The sequence below is a fragment of the Sinocyclocheilus anshuiensis genome, unplaced genomic scaffold (assembly GCF_001515605.1).
Source record: "Sinocyclocheilus anshuiensis isolate Anshui unplaced genomic scaffold, SAMN03320099.WGS_v1.1 scaffold1115, whole genome shotgun sequence".
In the NCBI taxonomy this organism is placed as follows: Eukaryota; Metazoa; Chordata; class Actinopteri; order Cypriniformes; family Cyprinidae; genus Sinocyclocheilus; species Sinocyclocheilus anshuiensis.
Window position 1 is genome coordinate 438,726 of NW_015547735.1, and position 22,285 is coordinate 461,010.

Genomic DNA, 22,285 nt, shown 5'->3' on the forward strand with positions numbered 1-22,285 from the left:
GCCCGCTCTCGGGGTTTCGGAAGCCCGCGCTGCCCACCGGGGAGAGGGCGCGACGCTCCGCCTGTTTTTCTCAGAGGAGATTGATACGGAGGGCATCAAAGAGCTCGCCAGTTGCACAAGCATCAGTTACACAAGCATATTATGCCTGATATTATAATGAGCAGCATTAATAGGGAGCGGAGCTCGTGCAGTCGGCTCTCGGGGGGCGGATTGTGCTTTTTCCGCTGTTAAGCGCTCTGCTCTCGTCGGGAACACACTGTCCATGCCTGTGATCTTGCGATTGCGGTCCCGCTGCTGCTGAGGCAAGGCGGCGACTGAGATCGCGGAGATCGCACATGATCTAGCAGATGGGTTGGAGACGGCTCTTCCTATCTCCACCCGTGTTCGCTAGATCTAGAGCTCGTTCTCGGGCCTTGGAAGCCTGCGCTACGGTTCTTCCCCCTCTGAGTGAGTGCTGCGGCCTTCTTTCTCTGAGGAGATTGATGTTGTTCGTGTGACTGAATGGCTCGCGCGCAGCGCATATATTACATCATTTCGGTTTTTGATGTGAATCTTACTACACTAGACCGTATTTACTCGTCTGGTTGTTTGATTGCATTTAATTCTGAGGAATAAAATAAAGTATTTGTCTGACTATGAGAAGTTAGATATACAGGGGCTCTTGGGATATAAATTTCTCGAGTGAGAGCACGCGTTAACCTCACTTCCTCTGAGGAGGTTGAGGTGGTCAGCAGGGGCTGCTGGGCGGAGCAGTCCCAACCTACCATGTTCCAGCCCCTCATTCTGGGGGACTCACTTCTCGTACTCCGCAGAGTCTAGAGTCAGTCACCCCACACTTTCACGACTCAACCACATCGACGAATTGTTGATATTAGCTCAGTCTGAGTGGATGGCGGTTCGACATCGAGTTGTCGTTCTCGCTCACACGAAAGAGCTGGGGTTAAGACTTAACGCCAAGAAAAGTGTGCTTTCTCCAGTACAGAGGACCACTTATAGTTCAAGTTCAAGTTCATTTTATTTGTATAGCACATTTACAACAGCCACTAGGCTGACCAAAGTGCTTTACAGAAGAGAAAATTATAAAAGCATACACAGAAAGCAAACCAGATAAAAATATGAACAACCCATTTAAAAAGTTACCAAATAACAGTAATCGGTACACTAAGGAAAACAAATAGGTTTTTAGCAGGGACTTAAAAACAGCCAGAGAAGGGGCCATTCTCATTTCTAAAGGCAGGGTATTCCAAATTCGTGGCCCTGCCACCGCAAATGCACGCTCCCCTGCTTAAGTCTAACATGTGGAACTACCAACAAAGCCTGGTCGCAAGATCTTAGGCTTCTAGATGGAGTGTATAAATTAAGGAGTTCAGAGAGGTAGACAGGGGCTAGGTTATGTAAAGATTTATAAACAAAGAGTAGAATTTTGAAGTCTATTCTCTGATGAACCGGCAACCAGTGTAGAGATCTGAGAATTGGAGTGATGTGTTCATGTTTGCGACACTAGTGAAACGCGAGGCCGCGGTCTAAAGTTCGCAGTTCCCCGGCTAACAGCAGCCCTTCATCGGCTCAGATTTCAGCGACCAGCACGATAATTAGCACTATTTCGGTAAAAAACGGTTACAGAGAACGGTTGAATACACTTGAATTAAATAGCTACTTTTAAATGTGCCTTTTTTATTACTAAAATGCTTGTTAAACGAGTTTAAATGTATGTGATATTGTAAACTATGCCCTCTTGACCCAAATAAATTCAATTTGTCTTGTATTTGGTCCATGGGTGTTCTTGCTTAATAATAAATGTTCATCTTTTGATTATTGCTGTTGCCTATAGTAATTCTGTGTGTGATTTTAAATTTCCAGCCCATTTTAAGCCAGCAATATAATAATTTTTAAACAATAAATTAAACAACCCAGCATGGTGGGTAAAAACGTTTAACCCAGCTAGCTGAGTCAAAGTAACCCAGCATGTGTTCTGTCCAATATTTACCCAGCGCTGGGTTGCTTTTAACCCAGCATGTTTTAGAGTGTACATATTTATTTATTTATTTGTTTATTTTTATTTACTTTATTTTTTATTTTGTTTTGCTTTCAAACAGTAAACCATAGAGCTTTTATTTTGGCAGACAAACACAGGGAAACTCCTTTTTTTCTCTTTTGTTGACCACAGATTTCTCTTTACAAAAGTACAGAGATGTTTGGCGTGTGTTGCGTTTTCAAGCGCACGATTCAAAGAGTTCATGTGAAGCTGCATTTACTGCATAACAATCGAACAGATTCCACATATGTGTTCAATGATCTCACCATCCGATAACACACACACACACACACACACTCTTCTCTCTGATCTGGTTCGTGTGTTTTTATTCTGTGCACTGATATCAGGCAGACGCAGGCGAGGAGGTGTCGTCAGTCTATAGACTGATGTTGGGGAGGTTGAGTATGAATATGTCAGTGGAATATGAAAGTGTGTGATGTTATAATCGGCATCAAAGCGCCGCCGCGTCTGCTAACCGTCTGAAGACGCCGTCCTAAAGACCCCCTGCGTCTGTGACGCGCGTCGAACGCGATAAGCCGCTATCGCTTCCACAAAATTAAAACTCCAAAGGTTGACTTTGAAACGAGGAGCGGCTGAATGGATTTGCAGTGGAAGCGAAATAAGATCCAGATTAATGATGATCAATGCTGTCGGCCACGCCTTCGCTGCTTTCCTCACGCTTTATTAAACACTCATCATATCATGCGATTGCTGTCATGAGTGGAAGTTCGTGCAGTTTTTTTATTTTAAACATTAGGATTTAGCGCTTGTTGATCTGTCAAATGCAGGGTTATTATAGTTGACTTATAATACAACCATAAAAACATTTCATTACTTGAAATAAAATAAAATAAAATAAATTATAAAAAGAAAAACTAACTTATTTTAATTCAACAAGTTCCCAAGGGAATATTTCTCATTTTATTTTACTAAAATAATAATATTGATAATAATAATAATAACAGCATAAACAAGTAAATCAGTCAAATAAAAATATAGACATATTTACAATAATTATGATAAAAATTGCAATTAGTTAAAATACAAAAAAAAAAAATTCTACTAAAAAATGGCTTTACTAAAAGTAAAAAAAAAAAAACTCGGTGGAAGCCGATGGAATAGGCCTAAATTTAGGATTTATGTATTTGAATTGCATATAAAATTTCAATCCATTTGGATTACACCGTTTTTACATAAACAAACGTCTCAGGTTACCTATGTAACCATGGTTCCCTGAGTAGAGAACGAGACACTGCGTCCTCTAGGGGTCGCTATGGGGGAACGCCTTGTCGTGACCCGTGTCTGAAGCATACATTGAAAAAAACACCAACAACACGTTGGCCGGCGACAGCCATGACGTCACTACCGGTGCAATTATAGTATAACTAGGCGCCGGGAGCTACACATCATTCACTTCTTCGTCTGAAGCTTGCGTCCGAAGCATGGCAAGAAACCTAGAGGACGCAGTGTCTCGTTCCCTACTCAGGGAACCATGGTTACATAAGTAACCTGAGACGTTCCCTTTCATGGGAACTTCAAACTGCGTCCTCTAGGGGTCGCTATGGGGAACGGTATACCCACGCCACCATGCTGAGGGGAGTACATGCCAGAAACCTATGATGAGCACTAAGTACCAACTCTACCATATTGCTATGGGAGTTGCCCCTGGGACGTTAGACGGCTGTCAGTGACGTTATCTTACCTGTTAGGGCCAGACTCCTGGGCCCGGGGTAGAGCTCAAGGCTTGGAATCAGGAATAGATTACTTTAAGGGAATACGACCAAGAGCCTAGAATCATACTAGTCTTGGCCTGTCACACAGGGGCTACCACACGCTCTGCATATGCTAAAGGAACTGTCTCAATAGACCCCTAGTAGCAACACCCTGTTAAAGTAGGTATCCAGAGGATGCATAGGTGAAGTGGTGCCCAAGGCGGAACCGGGGTTTTAAACCACTCAGAAAGAGCACGAAGCTGCTGTGCGTAGCTCTTACCGTACAGGATTTTAGAAAAGGATGCAGAGTACTAGCATGCGAACTTACCACAATGTGGATTTTAGAAAGTGTACAGAGACTTCACGTGCACACTTACCATAACATGGATTTTAAAAATACCGTTCTAAGCGGTTCTCGTCACAAGTAGGCATTCCCCATAGCGACCCCTAGAGGACACAGTTCGAAGTTCCCATGAAAGGGAACTAATAAACCTAATGTGATGCATATTTGTCTATATAGTTTTTATTTCAGTTTTAATGTTTAGTTATTTTAGTACATACATTTAAACTAAATCAAAGTGATAAATGTTGCTAAAGTAATGAAAATGTTTTTAATGATTTTAATTTTTGTTTCAGTTTTAGTTTTAGTTAACTGTAATAACCCTGGTTGTCCAATATAAAGATAAACACCATATTTATAACGAAACAATCATATTACATTTTTTTTTATCATATTTTATAATCTATTTAGAAATTGAATATTTATCATATCAGATATAATAAAATATCATGTTTGTCACCACTGTAAAGCCTCAGATCTCCTTCAAACAGTGTAAACAACTTTCAGGATTGTTACATTTTCCTGTATTCTTAAAATAAACTATATTTATTGAACAAAATATATATTTTGATCATAAGCAGAAAAAGCTCTCCAAAATCAGAGCATGGTTTATTAACTATTTGCATCTATTTGGCTTTATTTAAATAATATTTATTTTAAATGCATTTATTAGAATCAATATAAATCTGTTCATTGTGAAAACAGTTAAATGTATTCAGTTTAAAAAAAATTAACATGATTAAAGAATGGCTTGTAATTCCAAGCAATATTCAGTTAGATAAATATATGAGATTGGATTTATTAATGATAAATATATCATCCTGGTTATTGTGTGTTTAAAACACATTGAGCGTATTAACATACTATTACAGAAATCTGAGCTGTTTCTTTAATGTACGACTGCCAAATATGCATCATCACATTAAGTTTAATAGTTTGTAAACTCTGTAATCCAGATGCATGGAAATTATATATGCAATTTAAATACATAAATCATAAATGTAGGCCTAAATTTTTAGTGCACTAATATATAAGAAATAGCATCTATAAAATATATAATATATAATTAAATTGTTAATAATAATAATTTTGAATATAAAATGTGATATACAAAATATATAGTATAAAAATATAATTAAATTATTATTGATAATATGTAATATTAACATATTATTTATGAAATATATAATACAAATCTCATAATTAAGTTATAAATAATATGTACTAAAAATGCTATGTATAACATATATATTATAAAAATATTATATGAATAAATTATTAATATATAGTATTCCAATGGATTTAAGGGGATAATGAAGAAAAAAGAGGAACAGTAAAAGCACAAGAATAAGATTTTTTTATTTATTATAATTTTTTTTTTTACCAATCTCAACTATTTGGAAACAATGTTTTTATTTTTTATTTTTTTTAAATGCTCTTATTCTTATGGATAATATGTTTAAAATGCAAAACAGCAAAATGTCTCGTCACATCTCAGGTTTAATGTTTTCAAAATTGCTAAAGATTCATGTATCAAATGCGAACAGATAAAATGACTATATTAAGGTTACTAAGCAGTTGTTGTTGTTTCCATCAGATATTGTTCATGCAGAAGTTGTGTAAAGTGCATTCGGTGATAATGGTTTAACAGGAGGTGTGTGTGTAATGCATCATTCTCCTGCAGCATGTCTGTGTTGTGGAGCACACATTTGCACACGTCTTTCTGTCTGTCGCTCTGAGCTCCAGGGGGAAACCAAGATCTTGAAGCTGAAGAACCTGAGACCCAAGGACTACGCCAACTACAGCTGCATCGCCTCCGTCAGTAACGTGTGCGGCCTCGCCGACCGCAGAGTCGTCTTCAGACTCACCAATAAAACTGGTGAAGCTCTTAAAGAGTCTGCTGTTTATTTTATTTTATTTTATTTTATTTTATTTTATTTTTTTATTTTTTATTTTATTTTTTTTTTTTTTACAGAAGCAATTTTTGATAGATTTTTAATAATGAATCCACAGTTCCTTCCAATTCCAGTGAAACATTTTTTATTCACTCTTTATTTGATGGAAGGTTTTAAAATTTTTATTCAAAATTGGACTAAAAATGCAAAATTTTCACTTTTCACATTAATTTTGGTTAAATTTTTAATAACTTTGTTGCGTGTTTTGCCATTTTTATTTTATTTTTTTATGTCTACATCATTTTTATTTGTTTTTATTTATTAGTTTTAGTTCGTTTTATTTTACTACTTCAAATTAAACCGAAAGACAATGAGAAATGTTGTTGAAGTATGTTGAAATTCCTTTTTTAGATTTTTATTTTATTGTATTTTATTTTGTTTTTAATTTTACTTCATATAGCTTTATGTCAGTTAAAGAGAGCAATTTTAGTAGTTTTAGTAGCAAACCGTAGTAGTAACTAAAGATCAGTGGCTAATAACTTACTAACATATTTTTTGATAATTTTATGAATTACATATATTTTTTAATATTTTCTGTTTTCAATTTAATTTCAGTTAAAGTTTTAGTAACCTTGTGTGTTTTCTCATTTTTATTAGTTTTTTATGTCTATATAGTTTTTTATTTATGTTTATTTATTCGTTTTGGTTTTATTTTAGTACTTCAAATTAAACCAAACGAAATTTAGAAATATTGCCTTGGCAAGTAGCTGAAATAACTTATTATTATTTTTTTTTTTTTATATATATATATATAGCTTTATTGCAGTTAAAGGAAACAATTTTAGTAGTTTTAATAACAAATGTCAGTGACTATACTATTTTAATTTCTCTTAATGTTTTGAATTGCATTTTATTTGATATTTTCTCTTTTCGCTTTTATTTTAGTAAAAGTTTTAGCAATTTTTTTTTTCATTTTTATCCGTTTTTCTATATAATTGTCTATATAGTTTAGTTTATTTAGAATAATTTTAGTTCTTCATTTAATTTCAGTTAACATTTATTTTATTTCTTTTTTAATTATAGTTTTAGTTAGCGACAATAACCCTGCACTTTGAAAATAAAAGTCCTGAGTGTTTGCTGTGTTTCTCAGCTCCCGCCTCCATCAAGCTGCTGGTGGAGGATCCGATCGTGGTGAATCCGGGCCAGACGGTGTCTCTGGTCTGCATCACGACCGCAGGAGAGCCGGCTCCGAGCCTGGCCTGGACCAGCGGCTCCGGATCTCTGCCGGAGAAGAGCCTGATGAAGGAAGGGGTTCTGACGCTTCCCGCCATCGCCTCCGAGGACACCGGCGTCTACAGCTGCATCGCCAGCAACAATGTGGGAAACCCGGCCAAGAAATCCACCACCATCATCGTACGAGGTCCGCTCCATTTACACTTCAGCTGACCATCAGTCTGCAGCCGGTCCGTGTCAGTGAATCACACACATCACTAATTATGGCGTTATTTTAATGACAAATGTCGAGAGCGCATTATTGTATCAGATTTCAAAGATGGATCTGTAATTTCTTTACAATTTATTACTACTTAGTCATAATAATCAAACATTAGAAATTAATCGGGTGCTTGGATGATTTGGAAATAACCTAGTTTGACAGTTTGGTCAAACCTCTCTGAACGATGTATCTAAACACAAACAAAAAAGCATATGAAGTTCTCGTGGTCATATATGTATTGTGTACTTGGATATATATATACTTATATATATATATATTCCCTAAACCGATACTTAAGATTTAGAGACCAAATATAACACTATAATGAATTTATCATATTTGTCATACACTATATTATATTATATTCTATGTGTTTAATGCATTTACAGACCATGTAATAACATGTAACTGTCATATATAACTGTATATTCACTGTTTTAGAGGAGAGTGCCATTGAATGTGTAGCTAAAATGACGTGGGTTTTCATACATTGTGAACATATCTTGCATCATTTACATCTATTTTTGCAATTTGATAGGAATTGTTACGTAGTATTGTCATCATACCAACTGAGAATGTATTGCATTGATTTTAAATTCAGTTGAGGTATCTGACATATGATGACATAATATTGATATTTTATATGAAGTCTTTAGAGCCATAGACTGTAATATGTTGTTTTTATAAATATATGTTGTTATTGATAAATTGCTCAGAGACCAACCAGAACAGACAGAGGTTATATGCACAAATCATCCAAGCACCCAATTCCTAGCCATTTCTAATATAGGCTACATTTAATTAACATTGCTAAATATTATTAAACTGGAAAGAAATTAAAGATTCATCTTTGATTGTCAAAAGAATTCCGGGTTCACTTCCCTCCCAGCCAATCAGATTTCACGCATTTTCATCGGTCAGTCGTGGAGGTCTGATTGGTTAAAGCTTTATTTATATAGCACCTTTTAAAACAGTGTTTACAAAGTATCTTACAGAGAGATGCATGTGTGCATTCACAGAAAAGAACAAAATACAAACATAAAAGAGATAAAGTGGACCTAGTAAAACAAAGTACAATAACCAGTTTATATTATATTACGCGCATTATATTTATGTGCTTTCGCGCTACAATAATGCGCTCTCGAAATTTGTCATTCAAATAACGCCATGCTAATGATTCATTTGGGAATCGTTCTTTAGCCGGTTCGTGTCCGTCAGTTTATGTTAATGAATCATTCAAACCACTTATGATTAATTTGTGAGTCGTTTTTTAGTCAGTTTGCATTGATGAATCGTTGGAACCACATATGATTCACTTGTGCAAATCATTCTTTTTAGTCAGTTTCTATGAATGAATTGTTCAAACCACATATGATTCACTTGTGAGTTCTTCTTTGTAGTGAGTTTGTGCTAACAAATTGTTCAGTCGCTTCACTGATCATTCTGAATTATTCATTTGCAAATCATTCTTAATAGTCTGTTTGTGTTAATTAATCATTTAAACCATTTTGCAAATCATTCTGTATGATTCATTTGCGAATCATTCATCTTTTGTAGCAACGAATCTTTCAAACAAACAAACAAAAACTCCATTGACTACAATGATTTTTGACCAGCAGCAGATGAAATGCACTCTGTTTGCTGAGCTGTTCAGTTGTTCAGTCGTCCGTCTGTGCGTCTGATGTTCAGGAGTGATGTTAAATAGCTTCTGCTGTGAATTGTGAAGCTGATGCTGTTCCTGGAGGCTAGCATGTGAATGTCGATCAGATTCATCTCCATTACAGCGAATCATTATTACAGAGACATTACTGTCAGATCATCAGAGACTCTCAGGACACTTTCCGCCCTTACTTCACCCCAAAATCACCAGAAAAATAAGCTATCGTTATTTATCAGTTCAATTAAACTGAAGCCTATTTTGAAAAAAAAAAATAATAATAATAATTATTTAAATAAATTAAATTGCATAAATCTCATACCTTTGCCTTTGGCTTTTGGCACATTACAGCCAAAATGATTATTAGGCACCATTACAATGAAGTCATTTGGGTGAATCTCATGAAACATGGCCTGAAGATATTCTCAGTCCATATTTCACCCAGAATTGATAAGAAAAAATCAATCATATTTTGTGCAAAGAAAATTAAACCTATTTTTAGGACCACACAATTTTTTTTTTTCATAGTGACATTTAGTTTCATGACAATTAAATATTTTCTTGTTATATTCTCATTACTTTAATGCATAAATAAATTAATAAATAAAATTAATAAAATAGAATGTATACATGAATGAATACTGTTAAGTAAAAAATACAGTAGAATTTATAGTAGAATTAGTAGAATTTGTTGTACTGGCCAAAAATATCACTGTGATTTTCAGGTCATATCAATCATATGAAAAATATAAACAATCATATTTTGTGCAAAAAAAATGAAGCCTGTTTTTATGACCATTAATGATTATGATTAGGACCGTTAGAATTATTGAATTAATAAACAATATAATATATTTATAAATAAATATTGTTATATTTAAATATATTTATATTACAAATTAAGTGTTATTAGACTTTGTTTAAATAAATAAATAATAAATAATGTTATGTTAGATGTGAATAGATTTATATATAATTATAAATTACATTTTTAGCAGAAATTGTTGTAATGGACAAAAATATGACTGTAGAAATTTTAGGTCGTATTTCACTGCAAAATCATTTAACAAATCATATTTTGTGCAAAGAACAATAAAGCCTGTTTTTTTATCACCATTAGGAATTATGATTAGGAACATTATAATTATTGAATTAATTAATAATATAAAATGCATAAATATTATGTTATATATTAATATATTTCTATATCATTACAAATGCAGTTTTCGTTAGAATTTGTATAAATAAATAAATATTATGTTATATAATTATAAAGAAAGTTTTTTAATAGAATGTGTTGTACTGCTCAAAAATATGTCAAATCAGGCCATATTTATATGCAAAAAAATAATAAAGGTAATTGTATTTTGTGCAGAGAAAATCAAGCCTGTTTTTAGTTGTAGTTTTGTTCTCGCATAGTGACATTTATCTTCTTATTTTCATCAATTTCCCATTAATAAATAAATAAATAAATACGTTGTTTAGTATAATTTCCTGTACTGTAAAAAAAAAAGATCACGGTGTAAGATTGTAATTTGTACTCGTATGCACCCCAATGCTTAGTAAACAGTAGCTGATAACAGAGTAATGTAGGCTGTAGATGTTTGTGGTTTCTGGCTGTGAACACTCATCAGTCAGCAGTGTCGCTCCCTAATGAGTGGACACACAGACACGCGTGTGTTTGTTTGTCACACTAGTCCTTGAGAAGCCCTCGTCAGGCCGCTTCTGTGTTCAGCAGACGGAGGCTTTACTCCACAGACTGCCATGGCTTACGCTTTGGCCTGTTCCTCCAGTATCCCAGCATGCTCTTGGCAAGCCAACAGCCCTCCATCATGATCCTGCTCTGGATTAAAGGATCCGCTCTGCTTTCTTAAAGTGGGTCAGTTTGCAGCGTTTCGCACAGAGCTCTTCGTGTGTGTGTGTGTGTGTGTGCGTGCGTGCGTGCGTGCGTGCGTGTGTGTGTCTCTGTGTGTGCGTGTGTATGTGTCTGCATGCGTGTGTGTGTTTGTGCGTGTGTGTGTTTGTGTGTGTGTTTGTGTGAGTGTGTGTGTGTCAGGTGAATCTCTGTGGGAACAGTTCCTCCTCAGGTGAGTCTATTTGAGTAACGTCACAGCTCAGGTAGAGCCTCCATCTGTCCCGTCACACACTCGTTAGGATCGGCCTCATTACCCACGACAAGGACAGGCACACGACCGCAGACGATATCAGCCAGAGGAACTCTTTCACAGCTCTAATCATACAAAATATCCACGTTATAGTGAGTAATAAACGCTCCCCAGTCACGTGCGTCTCTGAGACACTGGGATGGTGAACTGCAGTGTGATTTGCTTTAAACGTGAACACAAAGCACTCTGGCTCGTATTCTTATATAAAGCGTTGTGTTTAAAACGTGCAGCTGAACACACGTGATCCACGTCTGTGATAGTTGTTATAGGTTTATATTTTTGTTTTTAAAATATATTTTTTATTTAGTTTTAATTTATGCTTTATTTCAAATTTATATTTGCAGCTTAGTTTAGTTTTTGTTTAATTTTTTTTATTGTTAGATTTTTTTATTTATTTTAATTTAATTTATTTTATTTTAATTTAAAATTAATTAATTTATTTTATTTTCATGTTAGGGATGCCATTCATGCAATATTGCACTTTATCACTTAAAAAGGTTCATATTTCTCTACACAGTCTGTTGTTATTGTTCTCTGGTCATAATTTCATATTTATTGCAGGCCGTTTGTAAAGGTTTCAGATTTTATAACACTATACAGCAGGTAAAATAAGTATTGAACACTTCACCATTTTTCTCAGTAAATATATTTCTAAAGGTGCTGTTTCTAGAGGTCATGAATGCATGAACTAGCTTTTCTGCATCAGAAACAGGTAACATGTTTCGTAACTTGGCAATGTTTCTAAGATGGAAGAATGCTGATTTTGTAACATGGGAAAATAATAAATAAATGGAATGGAATGATAAAATGGAATGACCCAGGGAAAAGGTATTGAACATGCATACTGAAAGGTATTTAATACTTCATACAAAAGCCTTTGTTAGTAATGACAGCTGTCTGGAGAAACTAGTGGCATGCATTGCGCAGGTGTGATTTTGACCCATTCTTCCACACAAACAGTCTTTAAATATCGAAGCTTCTGTGGGCCTCTTCTATGAACTCTGATCTTTAGTTTTTTCCATAGATTTTCTATTGGATTCAAGTCAGGTGATTGGCTGGCCATTATAGCAGCTTTACTTTCTTTCTCTGAAACCAATCGAGAGTTTCCTTGGCTGTGTTTGGGATCATTGTCTTACTGAAATGTCCAGCCTTGTTTCATCTTCATCATCTTGGTGGATGGCAGCAGTTTTTTATCAAGAATGTCTCGGTACATTTTTCCATTCATCCTATTATATATCATATAATATTCATCCCCTTTCCAATTATATTAATTTTTCCAGCGCCACACCATGATGTTTTGGGGTGATGTGCCATTTGACCTCCAAACATGGAGCCAAACATGGCATCCGAAGAGTTACATTTTGGTCTCATCGAATCAGACTATATTCTCCATGTATTTCACAGGCTTGTCTAAATGTGGTGTAGCAAACTTTAAACAAGCTTCAACATGCTTTTTCTTCAGCAATGGAGTCTTGCGTGGTGAGCATGCATTGAGTGCATTACTTATTATTTTCTTTGAAACAATTGTACATGCTGATTCCAGATCTTTCTGAAGCTCTCCACAAGTGGTCCTTGGCTCTTAGACAACTCTTCTGATAATTATTTTCACTCCTCTGTCAGAAATCGTGCGAGGAGCACCTGGTCATGGCCGATTTATGGTGAAATGATGTTCTTTCCTCTTCCGGATTATGGCCCCAGCAGTGCTCACTGGAACATTCAGAAGTATAGAAATCCTTCTGTAACCAATGCCAGCAGTATGTTTTGCAACAATAAGGTTGCGAAGGTCTTGAGAAAGCGCTTTGCTTTTACCCATCATGAAATGTTTCTTGTGTGACACGTTGGTCATGAGACACCTTTTTATAGGCCATCAGTTGGTACTGAACCAGCTAAAATTAATTTCCACTGACGAGGGGCAGGATTGCTTTAATTGCTGGTAGATTTCAGCTGGTGTCTTGGCTTTCCATGCCTTTTTGCACCTCCCTTTCTTCATGTGTTCAATACTTTTCCCCTGTGTCATTCTACTTTATTACACAGAACTTAATTTCTGAACGTATTTGTGTTGTTTTCTTTGTATGTATGGATTACTTGGGTTGTTACCGACATCTGGTGAACATTTAATGTCAACAGCACCTTTAGAAATATATTTACTGAGAAAAATGGTGACGTGTTCAATACTTATTTTACCCGCTGTATATTGAAAATATATATCTTACTTTCAGTTTTCCCAGTTCTGTTTTATTTTGATTGCAGTTAATTAAAAGATTTTAATTTAGTTTAATTTAGTTTTAGTTTTATTTCAGCTTATGAAAATATTTTAATTTCGCTTTTATTTATTTTTATTTTTTTTATTTAAGCTAACGAAAAGGTCTTACAACCCCAATTCCAGAAAAGTTGGGACGCTTTGTAAAATGCAATAAAATCAAGAATCTGTGATTTGTTAATTATCTTTAACTTTTATTTAATTGACAAAAGTACAAAGAAAAGATTTCCAAAGTTTTCACTTACCAACGTAAATGCATTTTGTAAATATGAACACATTTTGTTTTTGACGGCTGCAACACACTCCAAAAAAGTTGGGACAGAGGCAAAATAAAACTGAAAAGGTTATAGAATATCCACGTTAAACTGTTGTGAAACAGCTCACAGTAAGCAGGTGAATTGGTAACAGGTCAAGATATCATGTTTGGGTATAAAAGGAGCATCTCAGTCTTTGTAAGCAAAGCTGGATCACGGCTCATCACTTTGTGCCAAATTTCATGAGAGAAGTGTCAAACAAAACAAAAATCACATTTCGCAATGCAAAATTGCAAAGAATTTAGGTCTTTCACCAAGTACCATACATAATATTGTGAAACGATTCAGGGAATCCAGAGAAATCTCAGTCTGTGTAGGGCAAGGCAGGAAACCTCGGGTGAATGTGCTTGACCTTTGAGCCCTCAGATGGCATTGCATAAGAAACCGTCATGCTGCAGTGTTAAATATAGCCACATGGGCTCAGGAGTACTTCAGAAAACCACTGTCATTTAGCAAGGCCTCAGTTGAATGTGCTTGACCTTTGAGCCCTCAGATGGCATTGCATAAGAAACCGTCATGCTGCAGTGTTAAATATAGCCGCATGGGCTCAAGAGCACTTCTGAAAGCCACTGTCATTTACCACAGTCTGCTGCTGCATCAAGAAATGCTACTTGAATCTCTGTTACTCTAAGAGAAAGCTATACATCAATTCTATGCAGTGATGCTGCCGGGCTCTCTGGGCCAGAGCTCATCTCAGATCGTCAAAAACACAGTGAAAATGTGTGCTGTGCTCAGATGAGTCCACATTTCAACTTGTTTCCGGGAAAAATGGATTTCGAGTTCTCAGTCCCAAAGACCAAAGGGAACATCCAGACTTTCCCAAAGACCAAAGGGAGCATCCAGACTTTCATCAGCGACAGAAGCAGAAGCAGACGTCTGTCATGGTATATGAGTGCATCAGTGCAAACAGCAGGAGTGGCTGGTTTATGTGTGAAGGTACTATTAACATGGAGCATATACTGGGATTGTACAGAGATATATACTGCCATCAAGATGATGTCTTTCATGGGAAGTCCATGGTTATTAGATCAAAACAATGCCAGCTCTCATTCTGCATTGGGAGGTCCATGGTTATTAGATCAAGACAATGCCAGCTCATTCTGCATGCGCTACAACAGCGTGGTTTCGTAGACTCAGAGTGAATGTGTTAGATCAGTCCAGATCTGTCTCCTATTGAACATGTATGACCAGTCATGAAAAGGAGAATCAGACAACGACGATCACAGACTGCTGAGCTTCTGAAGTCTTGTATCAAGCGAGACTGGACAAAAATTTAGCTTGCAAAACTTTAACAATTAGTATTCTCAATTCCCAAACAATTAAACATTGTAATTAAAAGGAAAGTTGATGTGACACAGTGTTAAACGTGCCTCTGTCGCAACTTTTTTGGAGTGTGTTGCAGCCATCAAAATCTAAAGTTGTTAATATTTATAAAACACATTTACGTTGGTCAGTGAAAACTTTGGAAATCTTTTCGTTGTACTTTTGTCAATTAAATAAAAGCTAACCATTATCCAAAACATCTTAACAGTTCATATGAAAGACATTATATTGTTTATTATTTAATTATTTATTATTATTCATCATGTATTATTTATTTATATTAGTTATTATATTAGTTTTTTTACATAAATTAAAAAATATTTTATTATAGTTATAATAATTTATAATATTAATAATATTTTATAGTATTTTCATAATTTTTATTAATGATAATGAAAACAATAATTAAAAAATAATTAAAAAAATATTTTTTTGACATGCCAAGGTTGTTCTGTTGGAAAAATATCCATCAATCTTTGCTAATGGAACGATGGTTTATTCTGTTTATATCCACACAATATAGATTGTTTGTGTTGAATTACGTGAGTTCTTAATGGAGTATGGCAAGTATAGATATAGAGAGCATCTGCAGCTGGAAACACGTTTCATTGAGTGTATTTGAGATCTGTTATGCGGCTCGTCACACGGTGGATCCTATAATGAATAATAATGTTCACTCATGAATTTATTCCATGAATGTCTGACTTGAGCTGCGCTGTAGATCTACAACATGAACATGAAAGATTTTTCATTTTGAGCTCCAGTGGTGAGAATATATAGCGCATTATTGTAATGCGGTTGGACAGTTTTGTGATATTTCTTTCTTTTCATTCATTGTTCTTGACTATACTTATTACATTTTCTTCATTGCAAAGTAAGGCATTAGAAATACTAACATGATGTATAAGTACTTAATTATACATTTTAATTGTGCGTGTTTGTGTGTGTGTGTGTGTATGTGTGTGTGTGTGTGTATATATATATATATATATATATATATATATATACTGTATATACTGTATATAAATAGTGTTTTCAGTTTAATATCGGTTTAATTGTTTAAATAATAAATTATTGCTTTTATTCAACAAGGATGCATTACATTAATACAAAAAAATATTTTTTAATTATTTTTAATTGTTTAAATAATAAATCATTACTTTTATTCATCAATTATGCATTCAATTTATAAATAAGACCGCAAATAGAGTGAAATACAAAAGTTAAATTTCTGTTTTAATTTTTAATTTTGTAATTTTTTCATTTATGAATCATTAAAAACAGCAATCACATATATGTACCACAAATGAAAAGGTACAAATTAAGTTAATTAAAAATATATATTTTCTTTAATCAAGGAAGCATTAAATTGTTCCAAAGTGACAAATACATTGACAAAAGTAAAAAAAAAAAATCTATTTGAAGTATATATTTATAAAATGTCTAATTAAACTATTTCAAGTATTTTTACGTAAATAAATAAATAATCCAAACATTATTTGCTAAATCAATCAATTAGTCTAGTTTTTAGCTGTAAAATGTGCACCATACAGGTTCTTGTCAGTTTTGTGAGATTCACACACATGTTGTTTTTCTTATTGGTAATAACATGAGTTTTGGCTGTAATCAGTCCAATGGATGGGCGAAGCGTCACGGGCGGGGTGACGTAGAGACCAGGAAGCTTAAAAGCACCTGCGGTGGAAACAGTGGCAGCTTTCTGTCATTCAGCAAGCGCTCTATGTGTGTCAGTCCTATTTATTGTTGTCTGTTCTTTGCAAAGCATTATGCCAAAAGCCAAAGACAAAACTAAGGGCAAGAACAAGCAACATTGTAGACTGTGTGTTCCTCCCTGCCCGCGCTATATTACGGGTGGGGATACACACAGTTTATGTGTTGTTTGTTTGGGAGCGAAGCATGCAGCGTCAGCTCTCGAGGGAGCTGACTGCCTGTACTGTGAGCAGCTCTGGCAGGGCACTCTTCGCTCCCGGAAGGTTCTCTTTGAGAAGGGAGCCTTCACTAGCGTTCCTCGCGGTGCCGGCCCCGCTTCTGCCGAGGCAGAGCGGCGGTTGCTGCCATGGGGATCGCAAATGGATCTGGCGGAGGGAATGGAGAGGGGCGAGTCCCTTTCTTCTTCCTCACCCACCAGATCCAGCGCTCTCTCTCTCATGGATCGGAAGCCCGCACTGCGGTTTCTTCCCCCGGGGAGAGGGCTCGATGCTCCACATGTCTTCCTCCGATGAGGTTGACTTGGAAGGTATCGATGAGGCTGAGGATTCGCCCCCTCAGTCTCCCCAGTATGAGGAGCTATTGGAGGTAGTAACTCGTGCTGTGGCCAAGTTAAGCATCGATTGGCCCGCCAAGAAACAGGCTGAACCGCAGAAGAGTAAGCTGGATGAATGCTTTCTGCGTCCTAGGCCACTACCTCCATGCCGGGGCCTCCCTTTCTTCCCCGATCTCCATACGGAGGTGTCGAGATCGTGGGCGAGACCATTCACCCCTCATCCAGCCACTATGCAAATGTGGTGGGGCTGAGGGATCACGGGTACAGAGCGATGCCTCGGGTTGAACAGACGCTCGTGGGCTATCTGTCTCCCGGCACAGCATCATCTCTGAAGGCCCCGGCATTGCCCTCCAAGCTGCTACGGATCACCTCAGCGCTGGTGGGCAAAGGCTACACAGCAGCGGGTCAGGCTGGTGCTTGCCTGCACACCATGGCGGTGTTACAGGCATACCAGGCTGACCTGCTGAAGGAGCTAGATGAGGGGGAGGAGGCGAAGTCCGAGGACATCACCGAGCTCTGGCGCACCGCTGACTTGTCTCTATGCGCCACTAAAGAGACTGCCAGAGCAATAGTGCGGTCTATGGCAGCCTTGGTGGCCGCAGAGAGGCATTTGTGGTTGACCCTGTCTGAGATTAAGGAGAAGGACTGGGTCTTCCTCCTGGATGCCCCGCTTGCACCTTCTGGCCTGTTCGGCGATGCTGTCAACTCGGTCATCGACAGGTTTCAGGAGGCTCGTAAACAGGCGGTGGCGTTCCAGCGGTTCCTCCCCCACCGGTTTCTAGCTCCCGGGGCTGCTGGGCAGGAGCAGCCCCACCCGTGTGCTGGCTCCTCATACTGGGACCAGCAGAAACAGAGCGTCGCCTCTCGTGCTCCCCCGTAACGGAAGCAAGAGCCCCAGCGGCGCTCTAAGTCGGGGACTTCTAAGTCGAAGCCGAATCTGCGGGCCGTTCTTCTGACTAGGAAGACCTCGAAAAAGAAGCCCTGACGGTTATGTCCCAGGGCTTCTGAGGGCAGACCCCTCTGAGGAAGAGCGGTGTACACCTTATCATACGGTGCCCGTCTCTTCTCAGTGCCCTCAGAAGATCGATCTGTCAACCCTGCCGGTGTTTCAGGGCGCAGCGGTCTTCAGCGAGCGCTACTCACAGTATCCGCCCAGAAACGTAGCGGTTCCTAGCGCTACCTCCAAGGAAGTCTCTAGAGCAGCTAGTTCAACCGTCCCCTGCCGGTCCACCGCTTCAGGGCACCAAGTTAGCCGCTCTGATTACACCAGAGGTCAGTCTCGAGAGACTGATTACCTTAGTAGACTATTTGGCAGTGTGGAAGCTTTCTGTCAAATGTGTCTCAATGGGTCCTGCACACTGTAGAAAGAGGCTACAGAATTCAATTCGCCGCCTCGTTTCAACGGGGTACTTCCCACTCTGGTGGGCCCCGAGCAGGTTCTGGTAATGGAACAGGAAGTAAACACTCTCTTGTGGAAGGAGGCCATCGAGATGGTCCCTCCTCGTGACAGAGAGTACGGGTTCTACAGCCGGTACTTCATAGTTCCAAAGAAGGATGGGGGGTTGCGTCCTATTTTAGATCTGTGTCAGTTGAACCGCTCAGTCTTGAGACTGAAGTTCAGGATGCTCACACCCAAACAGGTTGTGTCTCAGATCAGGTCTGGTCTCAGATCTCAGATCAGATCTCAGATCAGGCCTTCCCCAACACAGGAATTTCCTGAGGTTTGCTCTTGGGGGCAAAGGTTACCAATATCAGGTTCTTCCGTTCGGCCTTGCACTCTCACCCCACACTTTCACCAAATGTGTGGATGCTGCTCTGGCTCTGCTTTGACTCCAGGGCATCCGCATACTGAACTAAATCGACGATTGGTTGATATTAGCTCAATCGGAGCAGACGGCAGTTCAAGATGTTGTTCTCGCCCATATGAAAGTGCTGGGGTTAAGACTAAAGGCCAAGAAAAGTGTGCTTTCTCCAGTAAAGAGAACCACTTATCTGGGCGTGGTGTGGGATTCGACCTTGATGTAGGCACAGTTGTCTCCTGCTCGGATCAGTTCGATCCTCACGACAGTCTCGAGAGTGAGAGAAGGCCGGTCACTTACTGTCAAGCAGTTTCAAGAACTGCTGGGTCTGATTGCAGCTGTGTCCAACCTGATACTTTTTGGTCTGCTGTACATGAGACCCCTTCAGTGGTGGCTCAAGACCAATGGGTTTTCCCCGAGGGGAATTCCGCTTCACATGATCAAGTTCACGCTGTGATGCCTACGTGCCTTAGACATGTGGAGGAAGCCTTGGTTCTTGTCTCAGGACCCGGTGCTGGGAGCTCCTTGTCGCTGCATAACGCTAGCGACGGATGCACCCCTCACTGGTTGGGGAGCGGTCATGAGTGGCCATCCAGCCCGCGGTCTGTGGAGCGGCCGCCATCTTACGCGGCACATCAACTGCCTGGAGATGCTGGCCGTGTTTTTAGCATTGAAACACTTTCTCCCAGACCTAAGAGATCGTCATGTGTTGGTGCGCACCGACAACACAGCGGTGGTCCCTTACATCAACCACCAGGGAGGTCTGCGTTCGCGCCCCCTTTAAAGGCTGGTGCACCAGATTCTTATGTGGTCCCAGGGGAAACTTCTCTCACTGAGAGTAGTTGATATCCCTGGGCATCTCAATATGGGAGCAGACGTCCTGTCGAGGCAGGGGCCGAGGCCCGGGGAATGGAGGCTTCACCCCGAGGTGGTGAAGCAGATTTGGAGAGTTTTTGGCCAGGCTCAGGTGGATCTGTTTGTGACTCAGGAGACATCGCACTGTCCCCTCTGGTTCTCTTTGAATCATCCAGCTCCTCTCGGACTGGACGCTATGATACAGACTTGGCCGAGGCTTCGTCTGTACGCCTTTCCCCCGATCGCTCTGCTCCCAGGAGTTCTGGAGAGAGTATGCCGGGACGTGGTTCGTCTACTGCTACTGGCCCCGTTTTGGCCGGGCTGAGTATGGTTCTCGGACCTGGTGTCCCTTCTTTACGGCTCTCCATGGAAGAGTCCCGTCAGGAAGGACCTCCTCTCTCAGGCGGGGGGCACCATCGCGTCGCGGTCGTCTGTGTGTCGCGTCTGATCTGAAAGGTCAGCGTGTTTTTAATGAAGACGGTCAGCAGGTGTTTCTGCTTAATCTCGAGCCTCATGACGTGATGAAGCAGCGTTTGATGAACTGATGATAGAGAAGCTTGTGTCTGATTGCTGAGCTTCAGTGACATGCATGTCAAATATTTTACTATTATTAATATATTAATTCATATTTCCAATTAGCTATTTTTGTTTATTTTTATTTTTAATTTCAAGTTTTAGACATTTTTGTGCTTTTCTCATTTTTATTTTTATTTTTTTGTATTTATGTTACCTTTATTTTTTTTTTTTTCAATTTTAGTAAATGTATTACTTCAACGGTAACCTATTTATTTCAATTAGCTTTTATTTTTACATTTTCATTTGTCGTTTTCATTTTAAGTTTTAGTCATTTTATGTGCCATTTTTATGTATTTTTTATAATTTTTTGTTTAGCTTTATTTGTTTTTCAGTTTCAGTTTTAGTAAATTTATTACTTAACCCTTTTTATTGCATTTTCAGTTGTCAATTTTATTGTGTGCTTTTGTAATTTTTATTTTTGTTCTTTCATATATTTCTGTTTTACTTTATTTTTAGTTCATTTTTAATTTAAGTAAATTTGATACTTTAAACTATTTATTTCAAACAGCTTTTATTTTTTATATTTCTAATTAGCTTTATTTGTATTTTAGTTTTAGTTTTTTAGTAAATTTAGTACTTAATATATTTATTGCAATTAGCTTTTATTTTTATTTTTATATTTTCACTTGTCATTTAAATTTTTAGTCATTTTGTCATGTGCTTTTGTAGTTTTTTTCTGTATTTCAGTTTAGCTTTTTTTTTTTTCAGTTTTAGTAAATTTATTACTTTAACGTATTTATTTCTGTCAGCTTTTATATTTATATTTTCAGTTATATACAGGGCCTAAAACAAGCTTTTTGCCAGACCTGCCATTGGCCGGTGACTTAAGGAAATTTACCGGCCAGAAATATTTTTTACCAGCTACGGAAAAAAACAGGCATGTTATGACACCAAAATTTTAGATAATAGCAAAAAATCACAATCCTTGATTCCAGTTTCAATACCTGCTACTAGCTTAACCAATATAAATTTAATAGGCTACATTTTTAAAGACTAGTAAATAGTCAGTTGTAAAATAAGAGCAAATCAAATTACAAGCAATAGCACAAAATAGCCTACTATACAACAAAGATACAAATGGAACAGGGCATTTCAGGCAGGTCTAACAGTGAGTTTCAGGTAGCCTACAAAAATTTAATAAATTATGCCAATCAAATAACACTATAGACTTTATATATTTTTTAAAGTTCAATTGTGTGATTGTTTTTTTCTTTGTCCTATTTTCTTTGATCAACATTAAAAATGCAGACAACAGCAGGATTATTGGAATTCTGTGTCTATCACTTTAACACCTTGTCTACAAGTTGTCAACCCTGGATGTGACAAAGCAGCCATTGCAAAGTGCTTGGACTATTTCAGAAATAGAACGGGGAATCCGTTTACTTTCGGCGATTTGTCGTGTCGTGCCGCACCGCATCCTGTGTAGACAATATCACTGATTATAATGGGTTCTATTGTCTTTTGAAACATTGCGTCGCGCGCGGTTCATGTCTGGTTTCTTTCTCAGCTGTTCATGTTCACTTAAGAACCAACTACTTTACTAGGATACTCACCGAGACGGGCATTTTTACATCATTT

The 22,285-nt window shown here is 37.7% G+C and overlaps 1 protein-coding gene across 1 annotated transcript in view; it reads left to right on the forward strand.

Moving 5' to 3' along the window:
- LOC107704381 (MAM domain-containing glycosylphosphatidylinositol anchor protein 2-like) overlaps positions 1-22,285 on the forward strand; it is a 197,750-nt gene that overhangs the window by 93,007 nt on the left and 82,458 nt on the right. Inside the window, exons 5-6 of the mRNA XM_016507297.1 lie at positions 5,834-5,966; positions 7,133-7,402. Of these exons, the coding sequence (XP_016362783.1) occupies positions 5,834-5,966; positions 7,133-7,402 (403 nt within the window). The remainder of the gene's footprint in view (positions 1-5,833; positions 5,967-7,132; positions 7,403-22,285) is intronic.